The sequence below is a fragment of the Plectropomus leopardus genome, chromosome 10, assembly GCF_026936395.1.
Source record: "Plectropomus leopardus strain MGB_pleo_1.0 chromosome 10, ASM2693639v1, whole genome shotgun sequence".
Taxonomy (NCBI): domain Eukaryota; kingdom Metazoa; phylum Chordata; class Actinopteri; order Perciformes; family Serranidae; genus Plectropomus; species Plectropomus leopardus.
The window spans coordinates 9,101,077-9,115,800 of NC_142185.1; the positions used below are offsets into that span (position 1 = coordinate 9,101,077).

At 39.8% G+C, this 14,724-nt stretch overlaps 1 protein-coding gene across 1 annotated transcript; it reads left to right on the plus strand.

Moving 5' to 3' along the window:
• The first annotated feature begins 1,627 nt into the window (after window positions 1-1,627).
• Window positions 1,628-13,957, plus strand: LOC121949085 (lactase/phlorizin hydrolase-like). The gene is made up of 17 exons (XM_088083004.1): window positions 1,628-2,216; window positions 2,955-3,019; window positions 3,188-3,271; window positions 3,350-3,443; window positions 3,738-3,816; window positions 4,147-4,834; window positions 4,924-5,572; window positions 5,766-7,319; window positions 8,214-8,482; window positions 8,627-8,917; window positions 9,122-9,320; window positions 10,707-10,897; window positions 11,011-11,117; window positions 11,255-11,386; window positions 11,572-11,795; window positions 11,952-12,188; window positions 13,274-13,957. The coding sequence occupies exons 1-17, from the start codon at window positions 1,628-1,630 to the stop codon at window positions 13,552-13,554; spliced, it is 5,733 nt and encodes a 1,910-aa protein (XP_087939130.1). The 3' UTR covers window positions 13,555-13,957.
• The last annotated feature ends 767 nt before the right edge of the window (window positions 13,958-14,724 follow it).

The following is a 14,724-nucleotide window of genomic DNA, read 5'->3' on the forward strand; positions in this document are numbered from 1 at the left end:
ACTGGTGTGTGACGTCTCCTCCATTCCACTAGGGAACCCTGCATCCTGCTTTCTGATTGTGTGTTGCAGGTGCTGAATGGAGGGTCGTCAGCGGGATGAGCTACACCTGGGCCCGATATGCTCCACCTATAAATGCCTCCCTCCTTTTTCTCCTTTTGGCAGTTGACCTCTCTGTACTCACTGGCACAGCTGCTGTTTTTGGTTTGCTACAGACATTTCCATACACCCATACATGCATTCATGACTGGTTACTGATTCCCACGTTAATTCTATTCTTTATTGCTTCTTTTTGTAAATAATTATACCAGTTTTGTAAACTCAAATCTTTGTTGCACTCTCGAAGCCAACTGTAACAAGTGTTAAAGTCCAAGTCAAATTGCAAGTCTGCATTGATTTTGTCAAGTTGGATCTAAAGTTATCAAGTTTGTGACTCAAGTCTGACTCAAGTCCACACCGCTGCTTCTCACTAAACTAAAATTATGATTTAGTGTTCTGTATTGCATAAACATGTACACACACACAAACACACACTCACATTTCACATTTAAACAGTTCCTACATTCTTGTCATATTTAAGGGAGAGGATGTTTTTCCCGATATTAAGAAGAATTAGCAAGTCTAAATTTAAATAAATCCTGGAATTTGATTTAAAAATTTTGATTTACAAATGCAGAATAAAACTATTGAAATCAATGTTTAAACCCAAACCTGCAACAACAGCGGAACTACCGCCACAACTGCAGTAAATATTGTGTAACTTGAGTACAACTGCTCAAATGCAGGAATTATGATGGGAGCGGTCTCCTGCATCACTTGCTGTTATAACAAACTTAACCTGTAGCACCTTCAGAAATACAGCCTGCTGGGGCCCATTATCATTTGATTCCTGAACCACTATATTATTAACACAGGAAATGTTAGGTAAACTGCTATTTATCAATTTGTATTCATTTCAAAAGTAACATTGCCTGAAATGTTGCTATAAGAAAACAGCACCTTAAAAAACAAGCAATAACCCCTAAAAAACTTGATCACATTTTGCTATATTAGAAGGTAGAAGGTATTCCTAAAATGGTCAGGTGCATTATTCATTACTATCAAAAATTTTAAAACAAACAAAAAAATAGAATGAAATATTGTAATATATGTGTAATTCTGCATTAAAATATTGATTTCACACTGTTTGACATCATAAACGCAAAAAAAGATATTTTACACTTTTTACACTATTGAGACGTGGTTTGATGATTTAAATAAATTAAAACTAAACACACATTTGGTTTTTACATATAATCGATGTTCTAACAAGTCTCTCAATGGTTATTTAGTATTATCCTGAGTTAACCAATAGTCATCTTTGTTTTGGGGGGAAATTTCCTCCTGACCTCTGCACTGTTTTTTTTTTTTTGTTGTTGTTGTACCTTTTATCAGAAATCTCTTCTGCCTTGTATTTAACCCTTTTTATCAGAAGCATTCAAGGCTGTGACCACAAACATGTAATAAATTATCACAGAAGTGGTGACCCCTCCATGCGGGAGTGTCAGTTACGAAAGTTCAAGCTTGTAAACAGTGCTACTATAAAAGGTTAGCCACGCGATGGCTTGTTCAGTTCCACCCCACAGACAATATGTCATTACTGGGGAAACTTCTCTGTGTGTGTTTGATCACTGTGTATGGCTGTATGTGCCAGAAACATGATGATCAACAGCAGGCCATGTTTCTTGCAGGTCCAATAACCAACAATCCTTCTGAGGAGGCAGTGCTGGACACTTTTGACTGCAGTCATCCCTTTCCTCCAGGCTCCAGACAGTATTTTGAGTACCTCCAGAGCCAAGGGGTGACTCACTTTAAAGTGCCTCTCTCCTGGGCTCAGCTCCTTCCTACTGGTGTCCCTAGCCAGCCCCAGCAGGCTGTGGTTATCTGTTACCAGACGCTGCTGAAACAGCTGTTGGAGGTGGGCCTTCAGCCTCTAGTCGTCCTTCATGGATCAGCAGTGCCGGACACTCTGAGATCGAGGTATGGAGGCTGGGAGAGCCAGGAGCTGGTGGAGATGTTTCAGCAGTATACAGAGTTTGCCTTCCAGGAGTTTGGAGCAATGGCACACTCATGGGTGACACTGAGTGACTTGGATGAACTGAGGGATGCTGAGCTGCAAAATGCTCTTTATGCACACATCACTGTCTACCGCCGTTACCACCAACTGTTTCCTGGGAGAGGTAAGGCATAAATGGTTTATAGCTGACTAATGATTTCTTGAATAAAACTTGTAGCTTATAATACTTATAGCTTACATGGGAATTTATCAGTTTTTTATATTTAGAAAAAATGTCTGGTCAATCATTATGCAGATTTGCTTATTTTTTGAATTTCCCCTTGAATATCCCCATTAAGAGGACTGAAATAAAATGCTTATGATGTAAGTTATGTTTCCAATAAATTATTGAAGCTTTACAAATGCTGCACCAGGACATCAAATGTCTTGTACAATGCTGGATATGCAATTTCCCCAAACTCCACTTAATGTATTGGGTAACTTTGAAAATGCATGTATATAAACAACCTTTTCTGATGTATTGTTTTTAAGTTTGTGGATAGATAATAGTTTTTATGAATGGCAAACTATTTCTTTAAAATGACAAAGTCCTGGCTGTCTGCATCTACATAATATACTGTATCACAGTACTAAGAACTTGTAATCACCATGACCTAGTAGAGCTGCTTTGGCTTGTAATCATATTTTGGCAGTGTTCATTCTTATCTGCTGTAGTTGTCCAGCTTTCTTAGATTCACAGTAATTATGGCAGTGCTTGATGAGATAATGGTTTCCACATGTGCTCACCACACCAAAGGTCCTGATAAGGGAAAGGAGTGAATCAGGTAAAAGGACAATGTTTTTTTCCCGTCAAACAGGGGAGGGAAGATTAATAACTCAGTTAACATGTCATGTGTTTCAGATGGAGGAGTATCAGTTGGGGTTAAGGCCAGTCAAGTCCCAGTCATCAGTGACACGCAAGTACTGGTGAGATCACATCGTCACACAGTACATGAGCGCACTAGGTGATAAATAAAAGCAATGTTGGTACGACTATGTCAGCTTTTCCAAATGGATAAACTGTGATCATCTTATTAATGCCACGGAAAAGTAATCTGCCTTTTACATCCACTCACACTTGTTTCTCTTTTTCAGACAAATTCAGATTTCCTTTCTATTAAAATTCAATATGACTGCATTGCTGGACAAAACCTGGCTGAGGAACTGAAAAGTGTTTTGGTATGTTTCATCTTCTGTCTTATTATAGTAATTCTTTCGTTACATGCACTTGCATTGAACATCAATGTTTTGTTGTAGGGAATGCGTGGAGACAAACCCATTCTCTTTTATGAGGTGAACCTCATCGGCTGTTCTCTTTATCGGTTCCTGTCAGATTCCGAAATCCTAAACGGTAATGTGATCAATCAAGAGTCACGACCTTAGAGAAGTGTAGAACTATTGCTTGCTTCCTGGAAATTTTTCTTCCAATCCAAGGTTTGAACACAAATTGTTATTAAGGATCAATCTTTTTTCTCTAATATGTTTTGATTAACTGTGTTGTTAGGTTGTCATATTTAGCCATTTATGTATTCAATACCTAAGACAGACTGCATGAACAATGGCATTGCAGGTTCAAGGATTCTAATATAATTTTATTATGATGAAGGACACATGCATTAAATCAAATATTCCTATACTTTTACAGCACTGAGTGACGGAGACCAAAATGTTCTTGGATTTGACATGGTGGATATGTTACGTCCAGCTGACAGCATCCCAGAAAGGTATAATAGTACATATGGATAATGAAAGTTTTAATCTATAGTATATTTAAACCCACCTTGAAAAGTGTATATGTGTATTTTTAAAGCGGAACAATAAATAGAGGGGACATTATTCAGGTGACTCATTTAGAATCTATAATTCACAATTTTTAAAAGAACTGAATTAGTGAAAAGTAAAGTATGTACTAAGGCAGAATGTGTGAAAACAAGATGATATTTTGGTAGCTTAGTTCCACATGTTCGCACTAATCCTAGTCTATGAAAAACAGGATTTCTCCTACTATTTCAGTCTGCTGTAACTTTTCAACATCTTTCTCATTTTATTTTCAGTCATTCACATGAAAGCAACAGAAACAATCTTCAAAGATCATCATGTTCTACCAACTACTGCAAAACTTTGATCAATTTTGCCACCATGACCCTATCTGAGCGAGATGCCTTCCTGAATGAATCGTTCCCCTCCGACTTCCAGTGGGCCACTTCCAGCGAGTCCTTCAAGGTTGAAGGTGGCTGGGTAGAAGATGGAAAGGGAGAGACCATTTGGGACCGCTTTGGTCATGACGGCCTCGCCTTTGAGAATCAGACAGCTGATCTAGCTTGTGACAGTTACCACAAGGTGGATTATGATGTCTACCTCCTGCGAGGTCTTCATGTCAACACCTTCCAGTTTTCCATCTCCTGGGCCCGTATTTTCCCCTCAGGCCATCAGAGCAGTTATTCACAGACAGGGGCTCTCTATTATGACAAGCTGATCAATGCTCTCATTGAGTCTGGCATTCAACCTGTTGTCACTCTCTACCACTGGGATCTGCCCCAGATGCTCCAGGACTATGGTGGATGGACCAATGCTTCCATTGTTGAGGCCTTCAGGGACTATGCAGGCTTCTGCTTCTTCAGGTTTGGAGACAGGGTCAAGACCTGGAACACATTCAGTAGCCCCTGGGTGGTGAGCCATGCTGGGTATGGCACTGGTGAGCATCCCCCTGGAGTTAAAGACTATGTGGTTGCCTCCTATCAGGTGAGAGCAATGCTATTACTATATGATGATACAGTGTGATACACAGCCATCCTTATACGTCTGTTTCATTATTTCCCTCACCTTTGCAGGCCACTCACAATATACTCAAGTCCCATGCTGAGGCCTGGCATCTCTACAATGATAATTACAGGAAGACACAAGGAGGGAAAGTGGGCATTGCGTTGAACTCTGACTGGGCTGAGCCCATGAACCCCTCCAGACCTGAAGACATAGCAGCTGCAGATCGCTACCTGCAATTCATGTTGGGCTGGTTTGCACATCCCATATTTGTTGATGGAGATTATCCTGCAACACTCAAGACTCAGATAGAGCAGAAAAGAAATGAGTGTCCCCTCTCTGAGCCTGCAAGACTTCCAGTTTTCAGTCCTGAAGAGAGTCAGAGGATACGTGGAACAGCAGACTTTTTTGGATTAAACCACTATACCTCTCGGTTGGTCACAAAGAGTGTTGGTGGCTGCACCCCTGGTCCTGAGGGGGTGGGTGACTTCCAGGCACATGTGGACCCCTCATGGTCTTCGACAGCTTCTAACTGGATCTATTCTACACCTTGGGGACTTAGAAGGCTTCTAAACTACATTTCCAAAGAATACTCAAATGTTACCAAGGTGCCTATCCACATAACAGGGAATGGTATGCCCACTGAGCACAGTGGGGACACTCTCAATGACATCAGTAGAACAGAGTATCTGAAGAGTTACATCAATGAGGCCCTAAAAGGTATGGTGAAAGTCATTGCTTGTCTAAATTTATTTGTAAATTAATATACTTGTTTTTATGTTTTAGACCAGCCTTTGCCACAAAACACTGGTGCACCACATGTCATCCTTTGCACTTGTTTTATGTTGTTGATCACCTTGTCAGGTAATGTTAAATGGATTTTAGAAGCTTAATGTCTTTATGTTTTCAACAGCTATACATTTGGATGGAGTGAGCGTGCAGCGCTTTACTGTCCAGTCACTCATGGATGGCTTTGAAGGTCCACAAGGCTACAGTGAGCGTTTTGGATTGCACCATGTCAACTTTGACCTGACTGACAGACCCAGGACTCCAAAGCAGTCTGCCTACTTTTACTCTAAAGTTATTGAGAAAAATGGTTTTTCTTCCAAAAAATATCTCTTTTATGCACCAGAACTGAAAAACAAAGAGTCAAATAAAATTTTCTCAATGCCCCCTTCCACCGTCCCATCCCAAGCCAAGGAAGTCTGGAGGAAATTCTCCAGCCAAACAAATTTTCAGAGAAAACTCTACCACTATGGCACTTTCCCACAAGGCTTCAGTTGGGGAGTATCATCTTCAGCTTACCAGATTGAGGGTGGCTGGAATGCTGATGGGAAGGGGCCCAGTGTCTGGGATACATTCACCCATAAACCTGGCAATATTCCTGCTTATGCCAATGGAGATGTAGCCTGTGACAGCTATCACAGACTTGAAGAAGACCTCTACATGCTGCGAGCTCTCAGAGTAAAGTCCTACAGATTCTCTTTGTCCTGGTCCAGGATCTTCCCTGATGGTCGGCGTACCTCCCTGAACCAGAAAGGTGTTGAGTACTACAATAGACTCATTGATGGCCTCTTAGCATATAACATCACTCCAATGGTGACACTTTACCACTGGGATCTTCCTCAAGCTTTGCAAAATCTTGGTGGCTGGGACAATGTAGACATGATTAATATTTTTAATGACTTTTGTGACTTCTGTTTTGCCACCTTTGGAGACAGAGTGAAATTTTGGATGACCATCAACCAGCCTCACACAATTGCATGGTCAGGATATGGACTTGGAGAGATCCCACCAAATGTTAAGAATCCAGGAATCGCACCGTACAGAGTTGCACACAACCTTATAAAAGCCCACGCCAAGGTATATCACACATATGATGATAAGTATCGCAAATCCCAAGGTGGTCTAGTTTCCATTGCCCTTAATGCAGATTGGATTGAACCTAAAGATGTCAACATTGCCCGTGAAGTGGTGGCTGCTGACCGCGCCCTGCAGTTCCAGCTGGGTTGGTTTGCACACCCGATTTTCAAGAATGGTGACTATCCTGATGCAATGAAGTGGCAAGTTGGAAACAAAAGTGAACTCCAAGGTCTTACAGAGTCAAGGCTACCTTCCTTCACTGAAGAAGAAAAGAGCTTCATCAAGGGAACTGCTGATATGTTCTGTGTAAATCATTACACTACAAAGATTGTAAGCCATGTCACTGCTAGGCTTAGCCCTCAATCCTATGAATATGACCGAGATGTGTCAGAAGCAGAAGAAGGCGACTCACCAACTACAGCCATCAGTAACCAGAGAGCTGTAGCATGGGGCTTGAGAAGACTCCTTAACTGGATCAAAGAGGAGTATGGAGACCCAGAGATTTACATTAGTGAGAATGGAGTAGCTACAGACATTAAGACCACATTTGATGACATTGACAGAGTATTTTACTACAAAACGTATGTTGACGAGGCTTTAAAGGGTAAGTGCGCACATCATTTACTTAAACTTTAGATCATACTGTTTGTTAAGACTCTAATGCCACATCCACACTAATACATTTTTATGTTGAAACAGTGTTTTAAAACTGAGGCGATTTTTGAACACATGGGTGTTTAGTACCGTTTCAGAAATAATCTCAGTCAATAAAAACATGCCTGGAAACCCATATGACATCACTATTCACCAACATCAGACATGCGCAGACGGATATAATCAGAAAACAACCTGCTCTGTCGTTGGGTTAGTTGTTGCAGGTGGCGAAAAGTAAGGCCAGAGATTTCATTGGGACCAATGAAGAGGTGCAACTTTTGCTGAAAGAAACACGTTAGTATTAGGGGGATCAGAGCAGCATAAAACTGATTAGGAGTTGGTGCAAAGCAAATACAGCTATAGTGGCACTGGGAGGGTTATCCATTGTCTTAGGAAGCAATGGTAAAGACTTACCCATAAAATCACAAAAGGTATGTAGACCTAGTTATGATGCTTTAACTTGATTGATAAGACTAAATTGTGAAGCCAGTGTAGGTGTCCGCCTCATCAATTACAAAAGTTTGTAATTACAGCCCTGGCTATATGATCGGCAGCATTTTCAAAGGTCTCCGTTTTAGGGGTTTACAAATGCCCGAGAAGTGTTTCAAAATGAAAACCAATTAGTGTGGATGTAAACTTGATCCAGCATCTGGTAAACATGTAATTGTGAGGTGGTTCTCTTGACTTGTATGACACACATACTTTACCTTCCATCACTTGTTTGCCTTTGGAGCAATGACCATATTATGACATTTTTATTTAATGTAAACACAGACCATCTATCCACGGATGTCAAACTTTCATTACTAATTATGCACTCTCTATTTTCATTTATGTTACACAGCTCATGATCTTGATGGTGTGAAGGTCAAAGGGTACATAGCAACATCTCTAATGGATTCCTTTGAGTGGCTCAATGGGTACAAAGTAGGATTTGGGCTGCACCATGTGGACTTTACTAACCCAAACCGACCAAGGACACCCAAACGCTCTGCTCACTATTATTATCAAGTCATGAAGGACAATGGGTTCCCATTACCAGATGACGAAAAGATGTTTTATGGAGAGTTTCCCAAAACCTTTCACTGGAGTACTGCCAGTGCCTCTTACCAAGTAGGCATCATTGACACATTCACTCTTTTAAAATTGCACAATCACCGGCATTGTTAGATTGTTATCTTAAAGGTGCATTTTATCACATAGACAGGGATGAAACACAAAGTGAGTGTTAACAATGCAAGTTGTGTTTAATTTTAGATCGAAGGGAGCTGGAGGTCCCATGGAAAAGGACTGAGTATCTGGGACAAGTTTGCCCATACTCCTTTGAGAGTGGACAACAGTGACAATGGCGATATTGCTTGTGATAGTTACAACAAGATTGACGAGGATGTGGAGGTGCTGAAGAAGTTGAAAGTGACCCACTATCGCTTTTCTATATCCTGGCCCAGAGTACTTCCTGATGGCACCAACAACCACATCAATGAAGCTGGACTGACCTATTATCACAGATTACTGGATGCCTTGGAAGCTGCTAATATTAAGCCCCAGGTAGGCAGTGTTGTTTGCAATAGTTCCTATAAGAACATTTCTGACTTTGATGGCTCCCAGAACATCTGCAGTTGTTGCCAAAGATTATTATTGCCATAGCAAAATAAAGTTTGGCTTCAAATTTTGAAAAAAAAAAAAAAAAAAAAAACTCCTGTCAAAGTATGTATACGTGTAAGACAAATGTACTCTCCTCTGTGTTCTTAGGTGACCCTGTATCACTGGGACCTCCCCCTAGCTCTACAGAGGGTGGGGGGCTGGGAGAATGAAACTATTGTCCAGAGATTCAGAGATTATGCTGATGTTTTATTCAGCCAATTTGGAAGCAAAGTAAAGTTCTGGATTACTCTAAATGAACCTTACATTGTTGCCAATCTTGGCTATGGATATGGTACTTTTGCTCCAGGTAACTACTTTTAATATTAACAGTTGTGATCTGACATTGTAGAGATCAAACACTTTTACTTCTCTTGGTGCATCATATCCAGTATTTGTTTGTAGGCCCCATACAAAAGAGGTTCATTTTGGGATTAATATGAAGTCCCACTTGATGCCCATATGGACAAATACAGACAGGACCACCATGCAACTTATGGATGAACTAATGGATGTGCCCTCCCAGCTTAGGTGGGCCACATGTCACCTTCAGGGCTTGTGAATGGGTATCATAGCCCCATCCTGTTGTATTTAAACAGGTAATTCCACCCTAAACCTACCCACATAGCCCACATGTAACCTATATTGGACCCATATGGGCATGTTGGCTGGGACAAAATCAATGGAATTTCTTCAATAAAAAAAGAGGCTTCATATACAAAAGTAGATTTATACAGATTAGATTATAAATGGTGTAAAGTCGACTCAAAAATGTTAATATTGTATTTAAATAAATAAGTCATTACTGATCAGTGAATGCAAAAAACTTGTTTTATTAATATTATTTGAATTACAATTAATCACATAATTGTTAATCACATTTTTTTATTGCATGTTTTAAATTCCATTATTTTGGATAACAAAACGATTATGAATTCCATGATGACAGGTATCAAATGGGAACAAAAAAAGAACCGCACGAAACTAGCATAAAGTGGACATGTCTGTAAAGGGGAGACCCATAGAACCCATTTTCAGATACTTTAAGGTCAAAGGTTAAGGGACCCCTGTGAAATGACCATGACATTTTTCCATTGCCAAAATTTTGCATATCTTTAGTGTTATTTAGACCCCTTCCCAATAAGCTAGCGTGGCATGGGGCACCCCCCCCCAATCCACAATCCAATCACTGTCAATCTGCACTTTAATATTTATTTTGTACCTCAATTATACCTGTACCAATTTCTTATTTGTATCTATTGTACAGTATATTTGCATCTTTTGTACATTATATTGATCTTTTACCTAATGTTATTCTCTTTGACCTTTACCTTGTACTGCTACAATACTTGAAGGATTATCTTATCTTTTTATAACTGGATTCCTTCGGTTTTCTAGTGTCATATAGATTCCAGTATCATTACTGTAGCTAAAACTCTGCTCGGTACAGTCTCTCAAAGTCAGGATTGTTGGCCGGCGATTAACGCCCATTAAATACAAACCTTAATCACGTTGCTATTGACACATTAACACTGACAGAACTACTTTTCATTTAATTTTAAGAACCTATCAGCAATTCCAAACCACAAAACACATGCTGTGTATTAGGTATACATTGTCAATATTTGAAAATCGTGTTATGACAAATGGGCTTGATGGCGCTATTATTAACACTAATACATCTAAAATGTTTCAGGAATTGTAGGTAAGCAGTATATTGCAGCTCACAACCTGATTAAGGCCCATGCTGAGGCCTGGCATCTCTACAATGACAAGTACCGTGCAGCGCAGCGTGGAATTATCTCCATTACCATCAACTCTGACTGGGCGGAGCCAAAGAACCCATATAAGCAGGAGGATGTGGATGCAGCCAAGCGCTACTTGCAGGTAGACAAACAAAGGATGACACAAGAGTTAGGTCTGCCAATAGACTTTTTTCAACCTTAATTTGCCCTAATAATGATATAATATGTATCATTTTTTATATATAATCTCTGCAGTTCTTCATTGGTTGGTTTGCCCATCCCATTTTCAACGGCGATTATCCTGATATAATGAAGACAATCATTCGTCAAAGAAGCCTTGCTGCCGGTCTTCCGAAATCACGGTAAATGAAAAATAGTTTATATCATCACAAGCACAGAAATCTTTACAATTGTTTTTTGAAGACTTAACAATAACAAAAATGCATTCTGTCATACTTCCACTTCCACTACTAATGAAAAGACTCTTTTTTCTTGTAAGGCTTCCTGAGTTCACGCCAGAGGAAGTCAAGAGGATCAAAGGGACTCATGATTACTTTGGCTTCAACCATTACACCACAGTTCTTTCATACCCCGTTGATTTGGGAAAACAGCAAGATTATGAAGGTGACAGGTAGGTTGGAATTTAAAAAATTGCACCTCCATGGGTGCTTCTGTGTGCCTCACAGTACCTCAGCAGAACATTTGTTACACAAGAGGGAAAATGCCATACAACTTGGTATATTGCAACTGTGTGTTTAATTGACAACATAAAGAAGAAATATATATCACTTTTTTAATGTCTAATCCAATATCCAGGGGCACTGGAACCACCCATGACCGCTCCTGGATTGAGTCTGGCTCCTTCTGGCTGAAGATCACACCATTTGGATTTAGGAAAATCCTCAACTTTATCATGGATGAGTATGGCAACCCACCCATCTATGTCACAGAGAATGGGATCTCAGAACGAGGAGAAGTGAACTTGAATGACCTCCACAGAAAACACTACTATGAAAGCTACATTAACCAGGCCCTGAAAGGTACCACAGCCAATAAAAAACAAGTATTGGATGGATTTATGGGATTTTTTACTGTATTTTTCATTTTTGTACAAGTCTATAAGAGATAAAGATTTTTGTCAGATTTTTAGGTGTATACACGCATGTTAAATGTCGCCATCATTGATGGTCTTTCAGCTCGTGTACTGGATGGAGTTGATCTGAGAGGATATACCGCCTGGTCATTAATGGATAACTTTGAGTGGGCTGCGGGCTTCTCTGAGCGATTTGGACTCTTTTATGTGAACCGCTCCAGCCCCACCCTTCCACGCATTCCTAAAAACTCAGCTTCTCGCTACGCCTCCATCATCACCTGCAATGGCTTCCCTGACCCGGCCCTTGGGCCCCATGACTGTTTGAACCCTGCACCTGAAGGTAACCTAATGCTCAGACTTATTTTATTCTTATTTTAGTTATTTAGTTATTTTTGCACCTGAAGGTAACCTAATGCTCAGACTAAACAACAATAACAAAACAACAACAATTGTGATGTCATGAGAGGTAGATACATTGAGGGGAGATACATTCCCTCCCAGTGGCTGCAGCAAGGACTACAAACCACCATGGCAACCAGTAAAAGACTACAAGATCCACAATAAGCCAGAAGGCAGGCAGCCAGGGCATTGATTGCTACCCAGCTGAAACAAATCAGCTGATTGCCCTTGTGAGGGAGCTGAAAAGGTGAGGGAATCCATACATGTAGAAGAGAAAGGAATGATTGAGACAGACAGAGAAGAACAACGTTTTGAATTATGTTACCCAGAAGACAGTGAACTAGAGTTTTGATATACATACCTGTTTTTGTTTTGTTGAACTTTTGTCTGTAAGAAATAAGTAATTAGAGAAGACTGAATACACTGATTTTAATTTGGAAAGCAATGTTTCATATCCTGCACCCACACCTCCAAAGCTCCAAAGAAAAGCTCCCGACCTCTCAAGACATCACACAATGGAATCGTATGATTTAAGAGGGGATGCTTCCTCTAGATTTTAATACTAGAGAGTGTCAAAAATTCACGTTTTTAAAGTATAGGACTATTTATCAAGCTAAATTGTTTCGGTGTGAATTGGTGTGAGTGTTGGAGATATCGATCCTAGAGATGTCTGCCTTCTCTCCAATATAATGGAACTAGATGGCACTCGAATTGTGGACCTTGTCGTGAGCAGTTTCATGTAGAAACTTTTTTTTTTCTACCGAAAATTCACCTGCCAACCGTATTACCATGTGGGAGGATGTGTGTCCTATTTCCTTTATATTGGAAAGAAGGCAGAGATTTTTTTAAAGCTAACATCTGCAACACTAGGCAACTCACACCAAAACAATCTACACTGATAAATAGCACTATAAGTCAGAAGAAAAATATGCATTTTTGAGCATAAACTGTCCCTTTAAAACAAATGCAAGATCTTGTTTAAATGCTAAAAATAAGATAAAGACCCCTATCGCTCTCTTTCAACAGCTTCAACTGCCCCCACTTTGAGCACAACGGAGAACACTGTCCATACTATGAGCACCGCAGGGGACACAGTACATACAACTGTCCCCATCCAGCCCATGAATACAGTGGACTTCTTGGGTCTGGAGCTTTCAACTCATGATGCTGAAGTTGCACTTTATGTCATTTTTGTATTTCTTCTTATAACAGTACTTGGTGTAATCCTTGTTGTATTTCGACTCCTGAAAACAAAGAGGAAGTTAAAGAGAGCAGCAGGTGAATCCTTGAAGATGGAGAGAATGTGAGGAAATTTTTTGAAATTTTGTCTTGCAACAAAATAAAACAGTTGTGTTGTTTAAGGTTTTGTGGCAATTGGTCTTCATGGGGAGACCTTAATTACAACATATTACTGATTCCTGTGGGTGCAGAAAGAAAGAAATAGGCCCACAGTGTATTAGGGGGATTTTCCTAACGTGACACATTCATCCTCTTACTTTGGCACTTGAGAATGACATAATGTAATAGTTAAAGTGTGCCTTTACTTCTTACTATAATGAAAATATGAAAAATCTACATATTGGATTCAGGGATGTGTCATTTGGTATTTCAGTTTAATACTGTGGTCATTGCTATTTTCATGTGTCCAATATTCACTATTAAATATAGTTGAATATATATTGAATATTGAATAAAGTTTGCAACAGTGAAGTTTTCGGATGATGTCACTGTAAATGAATGACCTCTGGAGGGCGCCAGTGAATCATTTTCTACCTGATCACTGGAGTAATGCCACTGTTGTTATAGTACTATTGCACATTTTTTTGACATGAATATTGAACTTAAGTTTAAGCTGAAGACGGGTATGGTAAAACAAGATCATAAAATGCTGTTTAGTAGTGTTTATATTCACTTTGAGCAACCATTGTTCATACATACTGTTTGCTCTTTTATCACCATTTTGATCAAAGGAGCTGTATTCAAGATTCGGATGAAGATGAATTTAATTGGAGGGTTTACTGAATTTAGACAGTATAACTTACCTCTAGCTTATGCAATGCTTACAGAATTATCTCATGGGATTAATAGTACTTTATTTATCTATTTTTTAACTTGCTGGTACATTTTAAACTCCTGGGCAGTAGCAGTAGAGGTTAATTTATGTACTTTGCTTGAGGGCAGCTCAATAGAAGTTCTTAAGGAGAAGATAATTCCTTTTTTCTAACCTTTCCCAGTACTACACTCTAAAAAATAAGGGTTTTTCCTGAAGAGTTGAGGTTAAACACACTTTGAGGTTGCCTCTGAAGAAACCTTTTTTGTAAGAGACCAGGGTTTTTGAGAATTCTTTGTAAGACTAAGGGTTCAATTAAAAACCTGTCACAGTCTGCTCTTCCTCTCTGCTGCTGTGGGATTCTGTCCATTTACTCCACCCGCACCTCTCTCTCTCTCCCGGCCACTCCCCCTCATCAGCCTCATCA

Bases quoted from the DNA above. Each gene is read 5' to 3' on its own strand.
- LOC121949085 (XM_088083004.1), top strand. From the start codon at position 1,628: ATGTCATTACTGGGGAAACTTCTCTGTGTGTGTTTGATCACTGTGTAT. The intron at 3,020-3,187 runs GTGAGATCACAT...TCTCTTTTTCAG, and splicing joins TCAGTGACACGCAAGTACTG to ACAAATTCAGATTTCCTTTC. The intron at 7,320-8,213 runs GTAAGTGCGCAC...TATGTTACACAG, and splicing joins TGTTGACGAGGCTTTAAAGG to CTCATGATCTTGATGGTGTG.